Source organism: Sciurus vulgaris, assembly GCF_902686455.1.
Source record: "Sciurus vulgaris genome assembly, chromosome: 6".
In the NCBI taxonomy this organism is placed as follows: Eukaryota; Metazoa; Chordata; class Mammalia; order Rodentia; family Sciuridae; genus Sciurus; species Sciurus vulgaris.
Window position 1 is genome coordinate 106,070,284 of NC_136466.1, and position 17,025 is coordinate 106,087,308.

The 17,025-nt window shown below is 38.2% G+C and overlaps 2 protein-coding genes across 9 annotated transcripts in view; both read right to left on the bottom strand.

Annotated features, from left to right (window-relative positions):
- CMYA5 (cardiomyopathy associated 5) overlaps window positions 1–13,947 on the bottom strand; it is a 92,919-nt gene extending 78,972 nt beyond the window's left edge. Inside the window, exon 1 of one of the 2 annotated variants that reach the window (XM_079145038.1) lies at window positions 13,707–13,944. In XM_079145038.1, coding sequence (XP_079001164.1) covers window positions 13,707–13,855 — 149 coding nt within the window. In that variant the 5' untranslated portion in view covers window positions 13,856–13,944. Of the gene's footprint in view, window positions 1–13,706 lie in introns of both variants that reach the window. The other variant, XM_079145039.1, reaches the window with a different exon arrangement.
- A 1,516-nt stretch (window positions 13,948–15,463) lies between these two features.
- TENT2 (terminal nucleotidyltransferase 2) overlaps window positions 15,464–17,025 on the bottom strand; it is a 111,007-nt gene continuing 109,445 nt past the window's right edge. For 4 of the 7 annotated variants that reach the window (XM_079143581.1, XM_079143579.1, XM_079143578.1 and 1 more), the window contains one exon: window positions 15,464–16,922. In XM_079143581.1, coding sequence (XP_078999707.1) covers window positions 16,848–16,922 — 75 coding nt within the window. In that variant the 3' untranslated portion in view covers window positions 15,464–16,847. The remainder of the gene's footprint in view (window positions 16,923–17,025) is intronic. The other 3 variants (XR_013764389.1, XM_079143580.1, XR_013764390.1) reach the window with 2 other exon arrangements.

Here is a 17,025-nt window from a genome sequence, read left to right on the forward strand (position 1 = left end):
AAGAGAGAAAGGAAAGGAAAAAAGAAAGATAATATCTATTGCACCACAAGTTAAATGACCTGTGGATCAGATAACAAAGCCCAAAGAAATCTTTCTTAGTGTCCCCTATTATTTCAGTAGACACTTGATTTTTTTGTTTGTTTGTTTGTTTTGTTTTTTGTATCAGGGATTGAACCTAGGGACACTCAACACAGAAATACACTCCCAGCCCTTTTTTAATATTTTATTTAGAGACAGAGCCCTTGCTAAGTTGCTTAGAGCCTCACTAAGTTGCTGAAGCTGGCTTTGAACTTTCAAACTGCTGGGTTTATAGGCATGCTTGATGTCCTTTTTTTTTGATGGTCCAACAACTGACTTTTCCTTTCATTTGGTGAATTCCCTGGGGGAGACAGAATGACAGCCAGGTACTCTCCCACTAAGGACCTGCACACCCATTCCCAACATTAAGGCTATTGATAAGGAACTAGATGGTAGTGCTCCTTATTCTCTTGGGCAGAAGCAAAAGTTCCAGTTGCTACAATATTAAATAGCTAGTCAATAGCAACTGGACAAATTTTGACATCTGATGCCCAATAACAATAGCAAAAGTTTCTTTACCAGACAACTTTTAAAACACAGTTTAAACACAGAGGTATAATTCACATACCTTACAATTCCCCCATTTAAAGTATGCAATTCAAAGGCTCTTAGAATATTCACAAAGTTAGGCAGCCATTACTACAATCACTCTTAGAACACTTTCATCACCCCCAAAAGAAACTTCACACCACTTAAGCATTACCTCCAAATCCTCTTCACTTTACCCTCTCAGTTCTAGGCAACCTTTAATCTACTTTCTGTCTCTATCATTTTGCTTCTTCTGAACATTTCAAATAACTGGAATAATACAATATGTAGTCCTTAGTATCTGTCTTCTTCCATTAATTCTACTGTTCCCAAGGTACATCCATGTTGTAACATGGATCAGTTCTTCCTTCCTTTCTATGACTAATAATATTCCACCATATGAGCCACATTTTCTTTATCCATTCATTAGTTAATAGACATTCAGATTATTTCAATTTGGGGCTTACTATGAATAAAGCTGCCATTAATATTCACAAATGAGTTTTTATGTGGACATGAGTTTATTTCTCTTGGGTGTCTACCTAGGAGTAGAATTGTTGGTCACTCTATATCTAACTGACTGAGGAACTGCCAGGCTTTCCTAAAGTGGCTATACCATTTTATATTCCCACTAGTGCTGTCTGAGGATTCTGAGTTTTCCACACCCTCACCAACACTTATTGTCTGTCTTTTTAATTATTGCTATTTTAGAAGATGTGAAGTAGTATTTTGTTGTGGTTTTAATTTGCATTTTTCTGATGGCTAATGATGTTGGTGGAAATTCGTATATTTTCTTTTGGAAAACTGTCTATTCAGATCCTTTGATCATTTTTAAATTGAGCTGTCTTTTACAATTGAGTTGTAAAAATTCATCACCAATTTTGAGGAATGGTTTCAGGGGTTGTTCCTAGCTATTTCAAGCCTGGTTTTCTACCCTTCTCATAATTCTATGAGCTACCAAATCATTCTCTGCTTAAATCAGTCACAGTTAACTTCTATTTCAACTCAACACTTAAACTGACCAAAACTTTGGAACCCAAGGCAGCAACCCTCAGCTAGAGAAAAACAACTTACATAAGGATTTAGCAGCAAACTGAAATCTGTTCAGTGACAGTATTGTTGCCAAAGACTGGGTTTCTGAATTCATGACTCTAAACTTTGTTAAATTTTACAAACTCAGTCTAAGGAAACTTATGTGATTTACATGTAGGCATTGACATGCAGGTTTTGTAGTTAAGTATGAAGTGGAGTAGGAAAAAAAAAAAAAAAAAGGAAAATCTAAGAAATGGTTGCCATTTCTTGCTATTTTCCTCTGGGCTAAAGTAGGCCACTGATCCCGATCAGTTGTTTAAATGATAAGGCCCTGATTTTCTGATGCCAACAGTCTTCTCTGCCTTGGTCTGCCAGTTACAATGGCTACATTGCCCTTCATCTCTCTGCCAACCTAGGTTGGGAACTTCATCAAAATTTTCTTCCAAAAGGTCAAGTATGTAGATAAAGAAGGGATCCTAATTCTATCAGGCAATCAATTTAACCACACACTTGGTTATCAGGCAATTGTAATTTATACATCAACACTGCTAACTTTGTATGAATCAAGAAAATAAAAATGTCAGTTCCTCCAGGTGTTTTCTATCAGGAACCTGAGGCCATAGGTTTTGAGAAAGTTGTTTCCTGCAACTTTCTGGGAGATATCCTAGGCTCACTTCTATAAGCAAGAAAGACTGAGGCACAAGTACATGTCCAGTCTGCCCTGGATACCACTCACTCCTCCCCTGAGCACCCATTTCCCCTTTCTAGTGCCCTCTTCCCCCAGGAACTAAACTGTTTTAGTCGCCTTTTCATCACTGTGATGCAAGGACCCAACCAGAACAACTGTAGAAAAGGAAAAGTTTAATTGTGGGCTCATGGTTTCAGAGGTCTTAGTCCATAGACAGCAGACTCTATACTTCGGGGTTTGAGGTGAGGCAGAACATCATGACGGAAAAGTGTGGCGAAGGGGAGCAGCTCACATGATGATCAGGAAGCAGAGAGAGACTCCACTTACCAGATGCCAAATATATATTCCAAAGTCACACCCCAAATACCCCACCTCCTCTAGCCACACCCAACCTGTCGTCAGTTACCATTCAATTCCATCAGGTGATTAATTCACCAATTGAGTTAAGGTTCTTGTAACCGAATTATTTCTTCTTTGAACCTTCTTATATTGACTCACATGTGAGCTTTTGGAGGACACCTCACAATTGAACCATAATGGTATCCTTCATCTTATAAGTGAAAGAATCTGTTCAAAAATAAATACAATCTAGAAGAGAAAGATTCAACTATTAATTCTCTCAAAGGTGTTTGCATTTCTGTAAGTTACTGATCTCTCCCTATTGAGTTCATTTTGCCAAATTCAATGACCGCTTTTCAAGCCTCTTAAGATGTTGAGGACCAAATAACAAGGCAATTTGTTAGGAGGGTATACCATGAGCAATGTTAACCGGCGAGAAGGCGAAATTCTGGGGATGAAATGTCGTCATGAACTCCAACAACTTTGTCACTTAACAATCATCTCCCCCACCATTCCCTGTTGGTACTGAGGATTGAACTCAGGAGCACTTTACCACTTAGCTACATCCCCAATTCTTTTTATTTATTTTTTTAATTTTGAAATAGGGTCTCACTAATTTGCCAAGGCTGGCCTTGGCAATCCTCCTGCCTCAGCTTCCCAAGTCACTGGGATTGCAGGCAAGTGCCAGTGTCCCCAGCCCAACAAGCATTTCTGAGGCACCTGCCATGTACCTGCTATATTCTAGTTGCAGGCAGAGAGGAGAGGCAGGCTGCTGCCCTCGGGGAGTTTACATTCTAGTGGTAGCAATAAACAATTAAAATAAGCCAAAACCAGCATTTCAGATAGTGGTAGGTGCTATGAAAAGCAATGTGAAACAGTGACTACTATGAAAGGCATAAAGGGAGTGAACTAAGTCCATTAGGCCAGGGGGGTGAGGAGAGCTTCTTGACATGTGCTGAACCTCAACAGTGGATTTGGGGAAGCAGCATTCCAGCGGGGGAAAACAACGTGTAAACACCTGGGTGCAGGAGCAGGCTTAGCCTGCTGGAGGTTCAGCAAGCAGCCAGCCTGGCAGGAGTGTCATAAACATGGCCACATGGCCAAGTGACTTGAGATGAGCCACAGGAGGTCAGCAGGGGCCAGATCAGGGAGGGTCCTAAAAGCCCTGGTAAAGACACAAGGGGAAGACTCTTGCCGAGCTGTAAAGCGAGGAAGTGGCACAGCCAGGATGGTAATCCAGGTCTTCTCCATCCTATCAGACATTTTAAAAAATACAATATAACCTGGTTTATGCCCCAAGTGATGAAGAGGACATTTACTGGAAACCCTTGGAGATCCCAAAACTGAAAGACTATGATCTCACTCTTCTTGTGTCCTCTTGAAAACAAAAAAACAAAGAAACTATATTTAAAAAATTCAAGGTTCATCACCCAAAGACCAACACAAAATTTGTCTTTTAAATAGAATATCAGAATTTCATAGATCTGTCAGTAAGTACCTACTGAATGCTTATCACATAACCCCATATAGCATGAAGAGCAGTTATTTTGGTGTTGCTATCTTTGACCTTATGAAAATGCAATCACATCAGATTGCCTAATGTCTATTTTTAAACCTAAGAGCTACTCTCTTTATTACACATTAGGAAACTTAATATAGCTAAGGTGCTGATCAGGATTAACTATAATGTAGATTTTCAGGATCTTCATATGTTTTTTCTTTTTAAAATGTTTGAAATAAATGAAAAACTTTATATTAAAATAGTAAAATTACTCAAATAAAAGAATTAAATCAGCTAATGAAGAACAGATTATCTGTTCAATACACAAATTATATATTTATTATATATATATCTACATATATATGTACATATAGAGTGAGAGAGAGAGACATATAAAATTTCAAGGCACTGAACTCTTGAATAGTTCCAGCACTGGCTCTACCATTCACTAGGGATAGAATCCTAACTAGGATATGTACTCTCTGAAATTAGGTAAATTACTCAGTATTGCTAACCCTCCAATTTCTTTTCCCTCAAATGCAAATGAAAACAATGCCTATACCATTGAGCGCTGATTAAAATAGTTCAAAATAACAAGCGGCAGTTCTTGGAGTAGATTAGGTTTCCTTGGGTCAGTGTTGGCTTCTCTTCCCTTCTCTGGGCCTTGTCACTCATCAGAAACACAAGTCAGGGAGATGCCTAAGTGCTTCCTAGGTTAAGTGTCATCTGCAGTCAGGCTCTTCTGCCAGATCCCAAGAGAGACTGAGGAAAAAAATAAAATAAAAAACAGGGGAAAGAGCAGGGAGGCCTCAGCTCTTTGGGACCAATTCATTTTGTCAATGTATTAGCATCTATTGATGGCTTGTGAAATTATTTAATGCTGACCCTCCCCAGAGGCTAAACTGGAAAGATTAAGAACTTTACTCGTTTTATTCCCTCTGTGTTAACATCGCCTGGCACACAGTGAGCTCAAGGTAAATATCTGTTGAATGAATAAGGCTCTTTTCCTATTGCAAATACATTTCTGAAAATGGAGGAAATTAATTTTATTTACAAAACAATAATTTTAAGTGCCCTAGTGAAATCAGCCATTAAGAGGGAATTTGTGGTAAATGTAAATGTTTTAAAATTTGTTAAATTGACATTGTATATATTTATGTTCTGCAACAGTAAATGTAAATTTCTGTCTAGCATATGGATTATTCTTAAAGAAAACATAGCCAAATGAAGAAAACTTAGTAAATAGCTTCATGAGAGGGCTTTGAGTATTTAGAGTTTAGTAGACTGAATAGTAACATCAATTAATCTTCCCACATATCATGGATTTTATCAGATTAGAATGTGGAATTTTGGAACTGAATCTACTCCGGTGGCCTTAAGAGAGGACTTTTCTCTGGGCAAAAGGGAAAGCCTAGTTTTATCCTCCCACCTGTGATCTGGCTCAAGGGTGAGTCTAGGGGTGACTGTCCCACAAGTAATAGAAGGTGGGAATAATCACTGCAGACATCATAATTGAACAATCCTTCAGTACTTATCACTGTCCCCTCCAAGCTACTGTGTTTCAGGATCACCAGGCATTGTCAATTCCTGGTAAATGAATGGCCAAGGACCAGAAAAATCCTACCTGATCCAAGTTCAACATCCTAACTAAATCTGCTTCTTGAAGAAGTCTGGAACCCTTGATATTCACTCATTCACTCATTCACACCATTCACTTATTCAATCAATAAATATGCTCAACCTTGGTGAATTCTGAATGATTCTGGATAATGAAAAGAAAGTTTAGACAGAGCAGTAATTAGCAGCACAAGAGTTGAAACCAGGAATTAAAGGAATATCTACCACATATTATCCCTAGAATATCTTTCTTCCCAGCTTCAATGTCACTCTACAAAACCTTTCTAAATTTCATTTTAGAAAAATATCTTTTTCCTATTCCTTGGTTAATATCCTTAGTGTCATAAATGACAGTATGTTGCAGTTAACTGCTTCCCCTTACCAGTCTGGGCTCCTTAAGAGAAGCAACTGTGCCATCCAATCATCTTTCTGTCTAGCACAGGCTCCTGATGGAGCGGTTCTATGAATTTCAATGAAGTTAACAGATTTCTAGGTATTATCAGACCTGAATTGTCCAGTATGGTAGCCACTAGTCACATGTGGTCATGGAGCTCTTGAAATGTGTTTAGGCAGGGTAAATTTGAGATGTACTATGTGCATAAAATATACAACAAATTTCAAAAATCTAGCATAAGAAAGAAGAATGAAATTATGTCATTTGCTGATAACTGGATGGAACTGAAGAATTGAAGAACAGACATGCTAAGTGAAGTAACCCAGACTCAGAAAGTCAAGGATCGAACATTTTCTTTCATATGCAAAAGCTAGAGAAAAATACAAAATTTTTAAAAGGAAGATTTCATGAAAATAGAAGGGAGAATAGTTGAATGAAGAAAAGGGGTTGAGAGGGAGGGGGAAGGAGAAGGGATGGGAATGGGGAGAAAACGTGGAATGAAATTAACCAAATTATGCTATGTGCATGTATAAAATACATCACAATGAATTCCACTTTTATGTATATCTATAATGCACCAATCAAAAAAGCAATAAATAGGAAGACCAGTAGAGAGAGGCAGGGGATCGGGGGAGGGAGGAGGAAAAGATGGAAAGGGGAAGTGCTGGGTATTGAAATTTAGCAAATTATGTTATACGCCTTTATGAATGTCAAAATGAACCCCACTATTATGTATAACTGCACCACACTAACAAAAACATTAAAAATAGATTTAGTATAAGATAATGTAAAATACCTTATTAATAATTTTTACATTGATTTTATGTTGAAATGATAAAACTGGCTATTGTGTTAAATAAAATGTATCATTAAAAATCTCCTTTTTTTTACATTTTTAATGTGGCTACTAAAATTTTTAAATTACACATATAGTCTGCATTATACTTCTGTTGGATAGTGGTTGACTAAGCCAAAGATTATTTTCACGTAAAAATCGCATTCAAGTCTCTTATGATACTCTTTAAGTTTTCTTCGTAGGAAGGGGAATTTGGTTATAATGTCTCAATGGACCCAAGGCTTTCATTAAGCCTGTGATCAGAATAGCCAAAAAATATAAGCCACTTTTTAAAATTTTTTATCAGTCAGTATATCCTGTACTTTAGTAGGTTTGCTATTTTAAAGAAAAATAATAATTCCAGCTCTTGCTTTATTTCTCTATGTCGAATCAAAGTCTCACCAAGGGCATGTAATATGCATGCAGCCAACACTTAAATAGCTCTTCAATTTCTGGCTCTAAGTGCCCTTTATCCTATCTCCTCCCTCAGCCTCTGGCATCCTGAGCAGTCAGTTAGCCCTTCCATCCCCAGCTCTTTCCACTGACCTCAGAAGAAGGCTGGCTCAAATAACACACTTGTCAAAACACCTAGGTAAGCACATCAGTGAAAGACACCATATAAATAGATATATGGAAACAGAATGCTCCGTACTGATAACAAGAACTATTTATGAACTCCCTTCACTTTCCAAAAGACTTGTTTCCTCTAATGATTAGTTAAATGTGAATGCTACCAATAATTTAATTCTATCAGCTTAGACAGACGTTTTAAATAGGCACTGGCAAAGTCACAATGAAGTTGATTTTAAGTTTTGGGTACTACTATGGCAAAAATCCCCTGTGCTTAAGTAGAGAAATCAAACTTGATTGATCCAAAACAAAAAAAATGAAGTTTCCAAGTGATCTGGTAGATAGACTGAAGAGTTGGGCTTCATTGATTGTCACTTGGAAAAACAAAACAAACAAAAAAATTCACAAAAACCCCTAAGTGTCTATTTATATATCTCTCTCATAAAAAGACCATGAATTTGAAACATTTAGCACAGCATTTAGCACATGTTTAATAAATATTAGTTGAATGAAAATATGAATGTACAGGTGCTTATTCACCACTGCTTTTCGGGGCTTCTTTTTTTTATTGTTTTGTTTTGTTTTGTTTTGAATTTTGAGTGGTATGTAGACAGAAAATGGCTTTCCAATTTTACTCAATAAAATTTCAAGTCCTCATCATGGTCTACAAAGCCCAACATGATCTGCAACCCAGCCATCTCTTAAACTCACCTCGGACCACTCTTCCACTTGCTCATTCTGCTCCAGCAACTTGACCTTGTGCTTCTCAAGTGAGTCACACGTACCTGCTCTTCCCTTTGCTTGGACCACCCATTCTTTCAGTCTCTGCTCAGATGTCATCTCATGAGAGAGGCTTTCCTCACCACCCTGTCCAGAACAGCATAACCATTTATCCTCTGTGTTCTCCTCATATAACTTACGGCTACCCAATGTTTAACTGTTTGTCTTTCCAGATTAGGAAGTTAAAAAGTTTCAGGAGGCCAGGGACTTTGTTCAAAATGTTCACTGTTGTCTCCCTTGGGCATAGGAAGTACCTGGCATATCAAGAGAGTTTAATAAACATCTACTGTATGAATAAGTTAACAAACATTGGATTGGAGTCCCAATACTTGAGTTCTAGTCCTAATCCTACAACTAAAAGGCTGTATGACTTTGGAAAAAAAGGTTTTGACACTGTTTTGAATCTGTAAGAGGATTAGTTGAGAATAGATATTTCTAAAGCCACTCCCAGTACTAGATTTTATAGATCCACCTTTTACAAATTCTTATATGAAGGTTTAGCAACACAAAATCTTTTTTTCCCAAATACTTTTTTAAAATTTATTTTTATTGTAAACAAATGGGATACATGTTGTTTCTGTTTGTACATGGAGTAACAGCATACCATTTTCATAATCATATATTTTCATAGGGTAATGATGTTTGATTCATTGTTATTTTTTTCTTCCTCCCAACCCCTCTTTTCCCTCTATACAGTCCCTCCTTCCTCCATTCTTGCCCCCCTCCCACCCCCCATTATGTGTCATCATCTGCTTATCAGCGAGATCATTCGTCCTTTGGTTTTTTGAGATTGGCTTATCTCATTTAGCATGATATCATATCATGCAAAAATCTTTTTTGATATCCACAAACTACAAGCCCTCTGGGACACATCATTGATTCAAAGCCCTGTTCCACTGATGAGGCCTTCTCAAACCCTCCTAGGTATTATATATTCCAGGACTTTCTCCCTACTTTGAGGCGTTTCATATACACCTTCTCTTCAATCTAACAGTTAATGGCATAATTGCATTTTTCTGTTTCTTTAGTTAGAAACATTGAGGTCAGTTATGAATTCTTAGTAATTTTTGTATGTCCAGTACCTTGCATGGCACTCTAAGAAAGTTTAGTGAATGTTACAGATAAGCCAAAGTGGAATGGAAACATTACTCATATTGGAAAAGGATACCATTACCTGCTCCTCATCGATGAATAGCAGGCAGAAGGTAGAGCTTTGCTGTCAATGATTCAGCTGAAGGAATATAAGAAACTAAAATCTACTAAGAACCGACTAAATCAAGTAAGACTACATATATGCAGATAATGTCTTTAATCCTTATGAATTAGGAATTATCACTATCATTTTGTGGATGAGAAAATTGGGCTCAAAGAGGACAGATTTGTCCATGAAAGAATCACTAACAGAAGGGTTGAGGATGTGGCTCAGTGGTAGGCACTTGCCTAGCATGTATGAAGCCCTGGGTTCTATCTCCAACACTGCAAAAATAAATAAATAAATAAAGATAAAAGAATGACTAATACAATTTACACATAGCCCTTGGATGCCATATATCATAGTCACATGACTGAATGACATATCAGAAGGATAGTTTTCAAATCCACTATAAGGTACAGTCTGTGTAATGATGAGCTTTCTGCATTATCAATTACATTTTTATAATTAGAAAGGATAGTTCCTTGATTCAGAAAGGTAGCTATAGATAATTCTACCTATTACACCTGGAAGGGTAAAAAAAAGGTTTATAAGCAGATTAGTTTTTGTCTTTATATTTTTTAAAGCTAAAGTTTGTTTTTACTGATAACAAAATATACTACATATATATTGATGAATAGCAGGCAGAAAGCAAAACTTTATATACAAAAAAGCTCATTGTAGAAAAACCAAAAAGTTAAAAAAAAAAAAACCCAAAAAGTTCAAATAAAGAAAATAGTCTTTTTTAAAAAATACTTTTAGTTGTAGATGGACACGATACCTTTTATTTATTTAGTTAGTTATGTGGTGCTGAGGATGGAACCGAGTGCCTGACACGTGACAGGCAAACACTCCATCACCGAGTTACAACCCTAGCCCCTAAAGAAAATATTGTAACAACCATCTATAAACCTTTTTTAACCTTAAGTATAACCCTTACTAATCTCAACTTAACCCTGTTGGTATTTTAAGCCTTTTTCCAGTGTATCTTTTTTTTTTTTGAGGGGGGTGATAACCAGGGATTGAACCAGGGGTGCATAACCACTGAATCACATCCGTATCCCTTTTTTTTTTTTTTTTCCTTTGTTTATTTTGAGGCAGGATCTCACTAGGTTGCTTAGGGCCTTACTGAGTTGCTGAGTCTGGCTTTGAACTTCTAATCCTCCTGCCTTGGCCTCCCAAGTCATCCAGTACATCCTTTACTTTATTGTTGACATCATTCTAAATTATACTATGAAATGTTTTCAAATTCAATACAAGCACTTTCCATACTGTTAAAATTTTCATAAATAGCATTTTGATAATGGCTTAGCAATATTACATCAAATAGATACAAAAAAACATTTTGTTACTACTTAGGTTTTCATTTTTAACTTCAATGTACCTTCTTTTTTTGTACCAGGGATTGAACCCAGGGGTGCTTAATCCCTGAACCACATCCCCAGTCCTTTTTTATATTTTATTTAGAAATAGGGTCTCACTGAGTTGCTTAGGGCCTCACTAAGTTGCTGAGACTGACTTTTAACCTGTGATCCTCCTGCCTCAGCCTCCTGAGCCACTGAGATTTTAGGCATGTGCCATCTTTAAAAAAAAAAAAAATTATCTTGTAATTGCAGCTTCTAAGACTGGTTTTGATCTCTGAGAAATGTAGAGACAATCTTTCTATTCAAGAAGAGTCATGGGAAAAAAGCCCACTAGTATACAGAGATGAGTCCTTTCTTGTTCCTCACATAACCTTTCAAAGCAAATTTCGCCTGTAGTAAAGAAAGGCCTCTCCTCAAAAAGAAGGGGGTAGTGACAGTATACTGGCTTGGAGTACACAAACCTAGGCTCACATTGTGGTTCTGACATTTTCTTGCTTTATATCCTCAGTAAATTACACAAAGTTTGTTTCCTCATCTGTAACAGGACAATCACTTCTAGTGTGGCTGGAAGGGTTTACTATGAGAGGAGGTATGACAACACAGCACTAGGCCTGCCACAGAGTGAGCAAGGCCCTCTTTCAATTGTAAAACTTTTGTGAGAATCAAGAGGAAAGGAAAAGAGTAAAAAATTATACATAATTCTCACCTTCCATCTATTAGAGAATATTCTTAATATCAAAAGAACAGAGGACTTTATAATATTTGTAAACACACACTGAAGTGGTTTGATTCCTGACAACACTCTGAGGCAGGTGTGATCTGGAGACTCCTAATTCCAATAATAGTCCTTCCCACTGACCTCTTGGTCTAGCTACAGATACAGTTACCATCTCCTTTCCCATTGCCCCCAACCCAGTCCAAACCCTAGATATCACCTTTCCTTCTGTGACTACCACCCTGATTCAAACCCTCCTAAAACTCATAACTTCCAACCAGCCTGTAGCACTGATAGAATTTCTAAGTCTGTTCTCCTAAATCCTGTTCATAAATTTTTACTGACTCCTTGTTACCCATATCATAAAATCAGCAACCAAAAATTTGACAGTTTTTTAAGGCCTCTGTAACCATCTGCCTTATTCCTTCATGCTCCTCCCTACTGTTCTTGTTTCTCACTTCTTTTTTATTTTATTTTATTTTTGTGTGTGTGTGTGTACCTTACCTTACCACCTATAATGGGAGCAGGCCTATGTTTACTGCAGAAAAATCCTATCCTTACCTGAAGGTCTTGCTCTTCACCAAAGGACAATTCAACCCCAAAGTGGTATGTCAAATTGCCAGCTGCTTACATTTTAGCGTAAATAAGTTTTCAGATTCTCTTGGGGTGGGGGTAAATTTTGGTTGGGCAAAGATAAGAGCATCCCAGGTACCACTAAAGGAAAATGTTATAAAGCCTGGGCTGACATACTTCCCCTTCACAATATGCCCAGGGATCGCTGAACCCCCATTCCCTGTTCCATTTATCATGGGTACCTTCTCCACTCTTTATGCATTTCTTGCCCATTTTCTAAGGTCCAGTTCATACCTACTACTTCAAGGCAGCCACCACTCTATCCTCTCTCTTCTACCCTTCCTCAATACCCATGGTCTATCTGCAACTCCATTTCTAACTTCTTTAGCACAGAGTCTCATACTCACCATATTTATCCCTAACATTCCCCCACAAAGCTCTTGAGACGAGAGGTTGTGCCTGCTTCCCATTTGGTAGTTGCTTGGTAAACCTGTGACCAATATTCAAGGCTTATCTGAATGACCAGTTGCCCTAATCAATGTCACTCTATGAACTGCTTCTTCAGCTTCAGATCTGGTCTTCGGTTGGACAGTACTTCTAACTTTGGGTAAAACATACATTCTAAACTGGTACATATACACCTGCCATTTTCCAAGTCTTTCTACTGATATGAACAGATTTAGGAAGAAACACCTTCGTCTGACACTCAGGAAAAATATAAAACACCTCTACTTAGAAAACAAAGGTAGATACAAACCCCAAAGGAGATAAACCCTACTATTCTCATTTTAGGGCCTACATGAAGGTGGGTAGGAGATCAAAGTGGAGGGAGGCCCATCTTTTAAATATAATATTAATTGAGTTCTCATTCACAGAAAAGTAGATATTTGCAACCACAAGGAATTTAAGAAAAGGGGTTAATGGAACTCTTACTTCCTTTTTCCAAAAAAAATTTATAGGTCTTTGTGCCAAAATAAAGTCCCCTTATGACAACGTGGTCCACTGCTACAGACCCAGGAGATACCATTTATTTAAAGACACCAGAGTAGCCCTCTCTGCCTAAGCCCCCAACCCCTTCCTCTCTGACTCAGGCTTTCAAGATTGTTCCTGTGCCTTGGGTCAGATGTAAGTGTTGCTGCACAGTTCTGCAGTTAGGCAGGACATTAAGTATATCTCCAAGAATAGACAAGAGCCCAGAGTTACCAGAGCCAGAGTTACGAGTTACCAGAGGGAGGTGGGGTATAGTGAACTTGGCTGCAGGTGGGCCTGTCATTCCAGCTAACAGTAAGCACCTTCACCTTCAAGTTCTTTAAAAGGCAGTGCGCCCCAGACAGAAGTGCTTAGCTCCAGGGAAATGAACTCCAGAGGTTTAAAAGGAAAGGAAAACACAAGACGGGAAGAGGCAAGCTGCCCTGCGAAGCACCTGCCTCCCCGCCAGCATTTCCAGGCCCAGGCGCCAGGTCGACGGCCCCCTGAGAGAGGGAGAGCAGCTCTCGCTACCTGGCGTCGGGCTCCTCCTCCGACTCCGCTGCCGTCTCGTCCTCCTCTCCCTCCGACTCCTCCTCACTCTCCAGCTCCCGGGCTGCCTCCTCGTCCCCGTCGGAGCCGAGGAAGCTCTCGGTGGCGTGGTTGCTGTCGCTGCTCGCCATCGCGTCTCTTTGGGCCGGAGTCGGAGCCGCCCGCGCCGCGCCTGGTGTTCTCCCTCTGACTGCACCTCTGGCCCCGGCCCGGCCCTGCCCCAGCGGGGGCGGGTAAGCCCCGCGACTTTAAATAGAAAGCGTCAAAAAGTTTCGCCACCAAGCTTCAGGGGCCCGGAGCTCAGCCTCTCCTCTTCCCCGCGTGTCTGCCAGCTTCCCCGAGCCCTCCCCCGCCAGTTTTGGCAGATTGCTGGCGGGCTCTTTCGACAACTGGAGAGCCCCACGTCAAGGCGCGCGGGCTCCAGGGGCACCGGGCTTCAAAGGAGGAAAAGCTCTCCAGCCCCGTCTCACTTTCCTTCAGAGCGAGTTTGGTAGGTTTTAAAAATATTTTGATGGGTCTTTTCTCCCAAACAGTCCTTCCTGAGCAGAGAGCTTGCTAGTATGAGGCACTGTCAAGCACTATTGCAGAGCTGTGAGGCTCTCAAAAGGGTAGTCTGCTTGCGGTTCCCCTGGTATGAAACACCACTAGGTCTGCCCAGTTTTGAAAGCTCAGTTTTGAACCACTGTTCCAACATTGGCTCTCTTTATAATTGTGTTTTTTTCCTAGGTGACCCCTGATTGTTCAGCCAGGAAATTGATTCCACTAATTTTTTTTTTTTTTTTTTTTTTTTTTTTTTTTTGCGGTACTGCGGCGGATCGAACTCAGGGGCTTGTGCTTGCAAGGCAAGCACTCCACCAGCTTAGCTACCTCCCCAGCCCTTGAGTCCACTAATCTTAAACCCACATTAGCTGAAGGCTAAGTTTTGTCTGAAATAAAGCCCAAAGGCCCTAGGCCTCATTGGATCTTGTGAATCCAGTGCTCAAAACCCTTCAATGTTCCCACCACTCAAGGACTAATGCAGGAGAGCCTCAAGCAGATAAAATCTTACCTGACAGCCCACATCTTGCTTATCTGGTCTCCTCTTTGGAAGTCAAGGGTTCTCAAAACTGTATACCACACATTCTATCTCACATGTGAATGTTAACAAAAAGCCAATCTGAATATGGAATAGTGATTACTACTGGTTAGGAAGGGTGGAGGGAAGGGAGTCTGGAGAGAGGTGGGATAATGGATATCAAAACAACTAGATGAACTTTCCAGTGCTCTACAGCACAGTGAGATGATTGCAGTTCACAATAACCTATTACAAATTTCATGAAAAAGGGACTTGAAGCCTCCAAACACAGATTAATGAGAAAGAAATAAAAATACAAATAATAATTACCTTGATTTAATCACACTGTGTAACAAAAATATGTACAATTAAAATAATAAATCTCCCTCTGATTCCTGATTGCACAAAAAACTATGTCTTATTTAAAACAACACTGAAAATATGATCATAGACTGAGTTTCTACTGTGTGCTTGGTACTTTGCCAGTTTTTGAGCTGGTGAATGTGGGACATAGGTAATAAACTTACAAAGTTTAAAGAGATATCAAAATATGTCAAACGTAAGCTCATGTCGGAACCCAGAAGAGGAATACCGAGTTTAACCTGGGGATTTCAGAAAAAGGTGGTGATCTTGAAAATGAGTAATCAGCCTCAATCTCATTTCAAAAGCAAAGACTTCCACAGAAAATTTCCAGATAAAAACTTTATTCCATTTGACGTCATACAAAAGTTTAAACTTAAAATGAAAATATGCACCTTTTACATGTAAAAGAAAAGCAAGTTTTAGCTTCTGAATTGGTCTGCCAAAAAAAAAAAAAAATACATTAGAGGTACAAACTGTACTACAGTAGGTCTAAAAGAAGTTGTTTGCAGTCCTTTTGAAAAAGTTAAAACTTTTTAAGATTACTTTTCATATTTAAATTTACAGGCACTGGCGAATTTACAAATATTTACATAAATCAAAAAAAACTGTAATAAACATTATAGCTTTTTTAGCAGCCACCACTACTTCTTTGATGTGGGAAAGAAATACTACAAAAGATATTTTTACAAACATTAACTTTTTATTTATGATTTTTTTATGTCTTTATGTCTTATCTAAAACTTTGTAGTGGCTAACTGCCTAAAAATTCCAGTTTAGATTACAGTCCTATAATTGTACACAGAAAAAAAAATCTGATTCTACAAATAGGACATAATCTTAACTTTGATGTTTCAGTTCTGTTGCTTCATGTCACAGGAAAAATAAGCAGGAAAACGGAAGTAAACAAAAGTGCACATTGCACCAGCTATCATAAAGCACAGGAGACTTAATCTTTTCAAAATGTCTACATCAATAGTCCTTAAAACAATTCTTAACAATCCACTAACTGCTGGAAGAGTTAGTGCTCACATTACTACAGTGCAAAAATGTGTTGTTATTTCAACATAAAATCTAAAGCAATCTCAAAAGCACACGAAGTACTAATGAAATGCTTTTAATAAAGACACGCAAAAAAGCCTCAGTCTGTCCCAGGGAGGCAAGTGAAGATTTAAGGCAATTGTCCAGTATTTCATGACTCTGCAGTGATTTTACTGAAATAAAATATTTCATTTTGCTTCAAGTAACTGAATAACTGACTTCAATCTTCACTTTTCTAGAACAGACTTGAACAACTATCTATCTGTTGTACATTATACTTTAAGCATGTACAAGTGAGATCCTTTCCAAAATTCTACACAGCTCTTCAGTATTAGCATGTGGTATAATTAACTGAAGATTATATCAAAAACCTTTTTATTTGTTCAGGTAATTTCCTAAAATATATTTTATCTGATTGCCTGAAAATTCATGCCATAATATTACTAATCATCAATGTAAACATCTTCAAAAATACATTTTTAAATCAAAGGGTTTTATTAGGAAATGTTATAATAAAATATGCCATCTTTATATAAGTATGTCCTTTTAAAAATAAAACATGAAACAAGAGGAACAATTAAAAAGAAACCATGATGGAGGTAAACAAATGCATTATGCTGTAACTATTGTTCTTTATTTCTCAGAAGAATTTAAGAAATAGAGGCAAGTTATCTTTTCAGGATAGCAGCTCTTAAAGGTAGTATACTGTTCAAATCTCTTTTGTTTTTCAATCTGTGCCATGACTGGGAGAGAAAAAAAAAATCATTCTTAAAACATAAAATATATGCAGAATACAGTATAAAAGCGTTTCAAAGAATGTTAATAGTGGTTCTTTCTAGGTGACAA